Source organism: Chamaea fasciata, unplaced genomic scaffold (genome assembly GCF_029207755.1).
Source record: "Chamaea fasciata isolate MVZ Bird 193981 ecotype frontalis unplaced genomic scaffold, bChaFas1.0.hap1 SCAF_1, whole genome shotgun sequence".
Taxonomy (NCBI): domain Eukaryota; kingdom Metazoa; phylum Chordata; class Aves; order Passeriformes; family Sylviidae; genus Chamaea; species Chamaea fasciata.
Window position 1 is genome coordinate 82,808,014 of NW_027094086.1, and position 9,724 is coordinate 82,817,737.

The following is a 9,724-nucleotide window of genomic DNA, read 5'->3' on the forward strand; positions in this document are numbered from 1 at the left end:
CATTTTCTTCCTTTAGTTATTTTGAACGTTTTTGTTGTTTCTAACCACAAGGCATTATCAGATAACTGGAATTCAAAGGCACTTGAAAAAAACCCAGGGAAACGTTTTCAACAGTTCTGCTAATGTCAGAATTATCTGCAGAGTAGATTTCATAAGAAGTGTTAAAGTAAATCGAAAAATGTCAAATGTCATGTATCTCTCTTCCTTATGTAACTTAGGTTATTTTGAGCTCCATGATAAAAGAATGTGAACAGAAAGTGGAAAACAAGACCGTCCAAGAACCGCAAGGGTAAGACTTCCACTTCCCTTTTTATGTGTGCCTACAGAGTAGTGTTCTGCAGCATGTATTCCATAATGGTATCTGTTGCAGCAGCCCTTTTCTTAAAGGGTAGAAATGAGCTGGGACACAGACTTTTTGTTTATCAAAGCATGAAAAGGGTCCTGGTTTATTTTTCTTTACAGCTTAGCCATCCTGACTCCAACTATTCACTGACTCTGGCTGCAGCAAGCTCCTGCTGTAGGTTTCCCTTACAGCCTCTGACTGCTGGTTCTTTCCTGCTAAACTGTGACTGCATGTATTAGTTGGCAGACTCTGACTGCAGGCTTTTACCTAGCTGGACTGTGACTGCAGGTTCCAACAACAGGCTCTGACTGCAGACCAGACTGACCTCACAGCAGTGATTCTCTTTCCCCAGGATCCTTTTTTTCATGATCCTCCCATTCCCTCTTCCTCAAGATTCCTCTGCCTTCATCATTGCCCTCACTAGCTAGCCCACTCCCTTTTATCACAGTTATCTTTACTGAATATAGCTGTGACTCACCAGGGGCAAGGCTGTATTGGGAATTAACACAGCTGTTACTTATCACATTGAGGTCACCTGTATTCCCTTCTCCTACAGGTGTCCAAGGTTTGTGACCTGAAATCCTGCACTGATGTATGCTGTATTTGAAAACAGATCATAGAAACTTTAATACATTGGTTGTTTCTGTCTCCAGTGTAAAACATGGGACAACAGGTTTTTTTCATAGGAATGATGTTCTTTGTTCTTAATTTTTTTATCCATTTAAAGCAGTATTTAAGTTTCTATCCTGACTCAGGGAGTGCCTGGACTAAGTGCTTAAGGCAATGTATGTAGCAGACACTTTGCTACCCATGGGGGTGGCAGCCTGCAGGCTGAGAGAATTGTTCTGGTCCTGGGAATGGCTTGCTTCAGGCTGCTGTCCGGGTTTGCACATGACCAGTGCACACAAGAGCAGTTTTTCCAGTATATCCACTGACCCCTGTGTGAGGGTGCTGCTTAGGAAGTAGGCTGACTTTGGGAAAATGCCACCTGTGTTGCACTTTGGTAAAACGTCTTTTCCACAAACTGTAAACCCAGATCTCCAGGGAGGCAGCAGACGCATGGTGCATGTGCATCCATTTGCTTCACATGTAGAGATGGTATCATATGTGTGCATTTCCTGATAACAAAAGTAGCCAACAGACCCACATTGGACATGGAAATTTGGAATGCTCACTGTCATTATGATCAGGTTCTTGTATGTGCTCTGTTGCCTGCTTATTGCCTGAAATGGCATGCCAGCAGGTAAATTTGTGTGGATTGTTATATAACTTAATCCTTAGCAGTGTTGCCAGGAAGTGTGTGAGAAGGTGTCTGAAAAGAGAATCTGTTCTCAATCCCAATGCTTTGTCATGAGAATTGAGACAATTACTGAAGCTTGTTCATGTCATGCTTCCTTTCCTGTAACAAACTGACAGAATTTACTTCTTGAAAGAGCTCACCCATAGTCCTGGAAGCAACTGATAGTTGGAGGATGACTAAAATAAGGTGTTCAAGAACAGAGCAGAAGAAATGTGAAGTAGAAAAAGGGTTAGTTTCTCATGCACCAAGTAAAATACTTCAGACTTTACTAGTAGTAAATACTTTGAAATCAGTCAGTCCTATTAAGCCATTGCAGAAACAGATAAATGTAAACCTCATACAACATCTAGTGTATTTTCTTTAAGAATGCAACTGCTGAAAACTAAAGGAAAAGGATAGGTCTTCGCAATCTGTTCCTTTGTTCTTTAATTAGCCTTCCCCTTTCTTATTCAACATCAGGCTATGGTTGCAGTCTTGCACTGTACAAAATTAACAAGAAATATTTTACCACTGAAGAAATGACCTTTTCATATACGTAAATACCTCTGTTTTCTTGCTAAGCGCTTGCTAATTTCAGTTCCTAATTTCAATGACAAATATATATTTGACAAAGGATTTAAATGTGACTGGGATATAAATTACTGGGGTTTGTTAACAGCATGGGAATGCATGCACAGAAATCAAAACGGGTGTTCTTGTCTTTTCTCCTTGCTGTTAGAAAAAGTTGGTCAAATAATACGTGATCAAAGAAATAGTTTTTTCAGAAGATTAAACTCTGCATTTTAAAATATTGGATAGCCACTTTTGTTAAACATTTTCTTTAGCAATTAACAAGCTATTTCAATCACGGATAACAGGTTACAAACTGATTGCTATAAAATGCCCATCGGGAATGTCTGGTTTTGCCTAGAGCTTCCCCGTAAAACATGTAGAACTCAGTGTAGCATCTGATTCATCTAGACACCAGGAAAACTTTGATATTTACACATTATTTTTGTTTGTGGGTTGGGTTTTGTTTTGGTTTTTAAATAATGAATAAATGTGAGGACTTTTCTGTAGGACTGATTGTTTCAAACGAGATACACTATTGCTTTGTTGGGTTCTTTGATTACTTTTTAAAGATGTGAGACTCAAATTATTTGATTTCATATTAATTTTTGCTGTGTTTAAATATTCAGTTTGCGCAGTAATGGAAGTACTTTAGAGGCATATTTCAACTTCTGAGTATGCAAGATGCTGTGGATTATGTTTCTATTTACAGTAACATAGTATTAGAAAACATGAACTTCTAGACTCTGCAGTTGTTACTCTTTAATTTTTGACATCAGAGGCTGATATCCCCCAAACTGTTTCAAGAACCAGTGGAACACCTCGTTTTCCTCAATCTTATTCAGGATCATTAGCCTAATGAAAGCACAGTTTATTTAAAAGTACAGGTTTGTCACCAGTTGCTAGGCTTTCTTTTCTGAAGTGAGCAGTTCTATTTTCTTAATCTGCTAATGCTTGGAATGTATACTATTTCCCAAATAAGTTTTCATAGCTACACACAACTCCAGAATACTTCATAGTCTGAGCTAACTTCTTGTCCTTAACTAGCTGATAGTGAGTGTAAACTGTTAGTTACATAATTTATATGCCCTTGTTTTATCATGAAATCAAAGGAAATTGCATAAGGCATCCATCTTACTGTAGCAGTAATTTCCCTGCTGAGTTCTATCAGCTGGAAATATGTGATTCATTAGTTGACTGGAGATGTTTAATCGAGCCAAAGATGTCTGGCTACGTGAATGTGCCTGAAATAAATATTTTACTTTAAAAGTTTATAATTAAACTATTTCTAAATCCACAGTACAGCTTTAGTCAGAAGCTTCCCTTTTATTTTTAAGGTACTTTAAAAAGAATCAGAAATCATTATCACTAAGGACTTTTTTTTTTTGTGGTGTGAAATGGGAGAAAGTACTGGGTACATCCCTTCTACCTTTGAAGAAATCATTCAAGTTCTGTCGAAACATTTCAGAGTTGACTTCAGTTTGATCTCCTTGATGCAAGTGTGTCTAACAGAACTGTTTATAACTTTTCAGACTGAAAAGTCAGTTCCTAGAATCTGGCCTTTGCAAGTATGACAGATTTTGTGGTCTTAGCTATAATTTTGAAATGCAGAGTCCACACTGAGTTCACAAGGGAGAATTTATTTGGTAATGTTTTCTAAAATTGTCTTTGTCCAATGTTAAAATACACTTGCCATTTTGACTACAAATATAGGAAGTATGGAATATTTGTTAATATTCCTGCTATGTACATTTGCTCTCTCTTGAGATGGATGACTCCTACTGTGCTAAACAGTATCTGAAGTTGAGCTCACTGATATGTCATTAATTTAAAAAATTAAATCTGTTAATTTCACATAATAAGGATAATTTCTTAACATGTTATTCAAAGCTTAGCATCCTATAGCTTCAGCATTTATTGGTTGCTCCTTCCAGTCCAGTCTGTGGGAAATCTATGAACTCTCCACTGTCCTATCTAGTATGTCTCAAGTCGGAACATCCAAGCACAAGTAACAGGAGCCACATTCAAAACAACCAGAAGGAGAAGCTCCTTACCAGTGAGGGGCTGACCCAGTAGGACTCAGGGTGGGGTTTGCAAGAAATTTATAAGGAGATCGAAGGAAAGCTGATCAAGTAATATAAAACAAAGATTTATTGAAAGTTACTAGGTTGACAGTCCTCACCAATTTTTCACTCTGCTCAGGCAAAAGCAGTTGGAAAATAAAGAATCGAAAATTAAGGAGAGAGGTCACTGTTTTGTACTTAGCTTGCTTTTGCTCATCTCTACACATCTGCTAATGTCACTGTTGGAGGCAGGTTACTTGAGTTAGAAAGGTCTATGTCTGAACTAATACTGCTGAACTTTACACTAACTAAACATAAGGATTGACGTTACTGGTAAGATGGCAAAGCCAGTCTTTCACAGATGTATTTGTCACTATTCACATAGCAATTCCCCAACAGGTAGCAAATGCTAATGTGGTGACATGCAAAGGTGCTAAAAATTAGTGTGCACAAAAATATTTTACCATTTTCACAGGCACTGTGAGGACATTATAATAAATTTAACAGTGTATATATGGACTAGGTAGTGATGGATTTTCAATTCTCCCTCACAGACTGATCTTTTTTGTTGAAACCTCTGAAGCACAAAGACAATTTACTTACCTAATAAATAACAACATAATGTTCTTTTTAATTTGTGGTCTTATGCCACTAAATGTTTTCCTTTCCTAGCTCGATGTCAATTGCAGCGAGCCTGGTGAGTGAAGATACAAAGACCAAGTTTTTGAACAAAATGGGGCAGCTGACTACATCAGGTGCAATGTTGGCTAATGTGTTCCAGAGAAAGAAGTAAGATGGGAAAAGGAACTCACAGCTAACACTAAGGTGGACCTCACAGAGACTGGTTCCTGTACTTGAAGTACTTGCCTTTTAATTTCTTCTGTCTTATGTTCTTGTAGTATAATTTTATTCTAACCTCCAAAGATATTTGCACTGCTTTTGAATATCGCTGTGTATCTGTTAATTTTGGGTTAACTGTGGTTGATATAAAACTGAAATCATAGTCTGTACCAAGTCCCTGTTCTGTGTTCTTGTCTATCCAGCATAATTTTTTTTTATATAGTGAAAGGTTTTGGTTTTTTTATTTTCTGACAGGATATCAGCAAATATCTGTATTATACATGGAGCTATTCTGACGGTACTTAAAATAATGTAAATTTGAAGTCATTGTCATGAAGTAATAAAAGTGGAGATTACTTATGTATTTAAATTATGAGAGAGTAATGCAGATTTTTTAATTATGTTTCTAAAAAGAAGAGGAAGAGCCACCAGCATTTGTCCATGCTTCTAGGGTTGTTTTTTAAGTATTGTGCATCTTGAATCCAGAGGAATTGCAGTATCTAATGTATGAGACTGCTTGCACTGCATCAGTCTGCAGGGAATGCTCATGTTTCAGATGCTTTATGCTGACATTGTAAATGCTGTACAAAGTCCTTCAGATAAAATTCTCACACCTATGTGGTTTTTTGAGGGATTTTTTTTTCTTTTGTTGGGGTTTTTGTGGGGTTTTTTTTAAGCACTTTACAAGTCTACACATCCACAGGCACATCCATTAAGTAAAGGAAAAACATAATAAATGAATAAATGTTAATAAATGTGTAAGCTACTACACAGGGTCCCCAGTACAGTTCTGCAGGCAGAGGAAACCTCATGCAGGAGAGAGACAGCTTTCATCTTGCACTTGGTGTGCAATTCTGTGGACTGTGAAAACTAAAGATATTTTGTTGTTTAGACTGAATTTCAGTTCAAATTTAATTTTGGAGTGTTTGAAATTATGTTGAGTTTGATGTGCAGTTTCTTTAATATGTTAAGCAGACTGCCTACATACTTTTGGAAAATGACATTACAGGGAGTATATTCAACTACCAAATATTTTTGTTAGCAAGGAAGCATTAACAACTAAATCCTTTTCTTCTTATGCAGCACTTTTTCCCCCCCTCTCTATATGTCAATGTAAGCTTCTGAAAGTAAACTCAAGTGCATGCATGAACTGGTATGAGGTAGCAAAATACAAAAGCTCAGGCATTCTCTGACACGGTACCATTTGGCTGGAAGTATGGACTTATTTGAGGACAAGGAAAGCAAAAAGAGCAAGGGAATAAATTATTCCCTCCTGAAACAGAATATGGATGGAATAACAGGTCAGGTATGACCTTTAGATGGAGATAACTTGAGGCTTCTGACCGCTTCATGTGTGTGCCTGTTGCCTCTGCAGCCGCTGTCCCTGCCACATTTGTGTTGTGGCAGAGCCTGCTGCTCATGTGCGCACCATCGGTCCCCGTGCACTGCACTGATGGAACATGTTTCTGGAGGTTACAGACAGCTCCATGCCTTCGTGTTGCTCGTTACCATGAAAGTATGCTTTTAGCAGACTGACTGTGAAATGGAGACATTCCTGAGGAATGGGAAGTGGTGACGTTCCTCTCTATTGTTCTGTTGTCAATAAAAAGTTTTGTATACCTGCCTTGTCTTGTTACTTCTGCTCTTCTCTGAAAAAGACTATCACATCAACAGAGCTGTTACAGGAGAGATGTCTAATGCACAGGAATTGTTTAGCCTTAACTCTTTTTACATAGCAGGTAGTAGACTGAACTTGCTCAATTTCCTGTGTGCTTGTCTCCTAGACCTTGGCTCCTCCTATGTCTTCTGTGCCACAGTTTTGTTTTGTATTTTTTTTTTTCTCCTTCTCTTTTCTGACTTCTTGAGCGGTTGCAGTGCCAGAGACAGCTTTGTAGTCATGAGACTGAAATAACAGGTCCATGGTTAAGCTGCTGCTTTCTAAAGCATGGCAGCTGCCTGTGAGAGTGGCTGCTCACCTATACTGAACATCATCCAGTGTTTGGAAAACTTGTGAATACGCAAGAGCCGACAAACTGGCAGCAATTTAATGGTGGAGAAAGTGGGACAAGACTTTTTAGTTTGTTAGTATAAATGTAGCATCTTTACCCCCATAGGGTAATAGGACCAGTCTCTCCAGCCCCTTGAAAAGTGTAGCTTTTGATACTCAGAGTTCTACTTCGCACCAGTTGTAGGAATTTGAGCAAGGATCCCAGGAAGACCAGCACAGTAACTACTGAAGTGAAAAAATTACTGTGCAGGCAGCAAACTTCCAGTGCAGGTTGTCCTCAGGAGTTTTGCCTCCTAAATTTCAGGTCTCTGATGGTATATGTTGGTTGCAGGAGTTTTCAAAAGTGTTTATTAGTTTTCAAATATGAACACACTTTCAAGACTGCAAGAAGTTGTTCCATGTGGGAGGGGGTTGGTGATATTTGGGTTTTTTTCTGATTATTCCTCCTAACTTTGGCACTGTTGCATTCAGGACTGGAGAATAAAAGAGAGACCCATTTAATGGGAAGAATTACCAGAATATTTTAAATTAACCTTCCCCCAGCTTTGCTGTTACTACTCAAAATAAGTGAACCTTTTGGGAGAAAATGTTTTGTAACATGTAAACATTTGTAACATCCCCTAAGGGATGCTTATGGCTCTGCCTGAGTAAGGATTCTATAAAAAACTGAAATGTTTGCTTTATTTGCATTGCCTGAACTTTTCAGCTTGTTAACTTTAAATGTCGACGGTCTCACGCTGCCCCTGGAGAAATTTTAGACAAAATCTTAGTATCTTTATTTAAAATATTGACTCATGTGTTCTTAAACCAAAGTGATCAGTGGACTGAAGGTACCTGGCTGCCTCAATATGTTTTCTGTAGATTAAGCGTAAGGCTAACTGATATTATGCCTATATTTTGGTCTGAAAGAGATTGTTTTCTAGAACTCTAAATTAGGCAAATTGCTCTTTTTGTATCTTCTAAGCAAGGTGAATAAAGGGAGCTCTGCAAGAAAAGCTGCTCCAGTCTTCTTCAGGAAATCTCTTCCTACTCCCCTTCTGCACCAAGAAGAAAAACAATCCTGCTATTACTGTATATGAAAGTGTATTCTGGTTTGGAGAACTAAAAGCAGTGTTTGAATAGATTTGGGGCTCAAGAAGGTGAGGAAGCTGATGGATTGAAAAATTAAAAATTATCCATGAAAAACATCTGTTGTGAAGAACAAGGAGGAGTTATTGTAATATATTGTGGGAATTCATTGCTACATCAGGACGATAAGATGATTCAAAAAGATTCTGCAGAAAAGTAGATTTGTGAGATATTACTCTCTGTTGTGACACTGTTAATGGTATTTCTCTGTTCCAGGAGTCAGTGGCTCTGTATTTTAGTGCATTTATGAAGGTGGGTAAAATGTATTCCAAATGTTTTAAGTAATTTCCCATATGGAACTTACTGATGATGATATTTAAGTAAACCATAAAGTACCAACACAGGTTGATGGAGCAGGAAGTCACTGATGTGTTGATACAGCAAACTGATTGGCATGGCACTGATCCGAGGTGGAACCACAGAAGTTCCTGCATCAAATATAAGTCCTGATGAATAACAGGAATGAAGGCAACAAAATATCAAGGAAACTGATTCACTGGTTTTCTGAGTGTATTTGGCTAATTCAAATCAATAGCTAATTTGGTTTAGACTATGAAATTGGTCAACAAAGGCCCAGAGGAGCGTGGTTGTTGAATTAAGCTGCTCAGGTCCTGGATGTCAGCGGTGGACACTGATATATTGTGTGTTAACTAGCCCAGATGAGTAACCATGAATGAGTAATCATTTTTCCAGAGAAGTTGTTCCTAAGGTTTAGCTTAGAAGCTGTTTTAAGGTTTCCTTAGGTTTAATGCTGGCCAGTTTTCATCCATACAGGTAAGCTGCAGGAAAAGATGATTCTGCTTACAGAGTCAGTAGCAGGCAAGTCAGCGGTAAACAGCCTCTGTCCTTGGAGGCATCTGCACTACGTGCTGAGCTTGATCAACCATCGCACTTCCAGTTTGGTTAAAGACTTCCTTAGGCTGAAGATTTCCATTTCCTAGATACTTCTGAGCATGAGCAGTTCTACTGCAGAAGTCAGTGACTTGAAACAGTGACTCACCACTTGGTGTCAAGGGCCAACACCATGGCAGTGGTCAGTCTGGTTCCTTTCCCAGCACGGGGGTTGCATGTGCTCACCACTGCCTCCCTCAGTCACCCCATGTCAGGCTGATCTGCACCCTCTTGACTTTACCATCCCACAGAAGCAGAGGGCCATTTGTTCTACCATTTAAATACTGTTTGCAAATAGGGTTGTTTGCTGTGCATTTGAATATTGCCATTCCCAAAGCTATTGTGACTGTGGCCTTGTGCTGCTGCTCCTTGACCTGCACTTTCACAGTTTTTTCCTATTCCACAACACCTGAGAGGCCTCTTCAGGAGATAGAGGCAGTACAGTGGAGTCCTGCTGAAGTGGCAGCAGCTGTAGCAGGGCGTGTGCCTTGTAGGATCATGTGGGTCATTCTGTCAGGCATTTGCACCTTCCCTTTAAATACACTGCAAGGGGAGGGGAAGTGGTGATGGGGAAGAAGCAGCTGCAATGTTTAATAGGCAAT

The 9,724-nt window shown here is 38.9% G+C and overlaps 1 protein-coding gene across 3 annotated transcripts in view; it reads left to right on the plus strand.

Moving 5' to 3' along the window:
- Positions 1 to 5,465, plus strand: part of RELCH (RAB11 binding and LisH domain, coiled-coil and HEAT repeat containing) — a 75,446-nt gene extending 69,981 nt beyond the window's left edge. For all 3 annotated transcript variants that reach the window (XM_066186714.1, XM_066186737.1, XM_066186729.1), the window contains 2 exons: positions 219 to 289; positions 4,928 to 5,465. In XM_066186714.1, coding sequence (XP_066042811.1) covers positions 219 to 289; positions 4,928 to 5,048 — 192 coding nt within the window. In that variant the 3' untranslated portion in view covers positions 5,049 to 5,465. The remainder of the gene's footprint in view (positions 1 to 218; positions 290 to 4,927) is intronic.
- Positions 5,466 to 9,724: the final 4,259 nt, after the last annotated feature.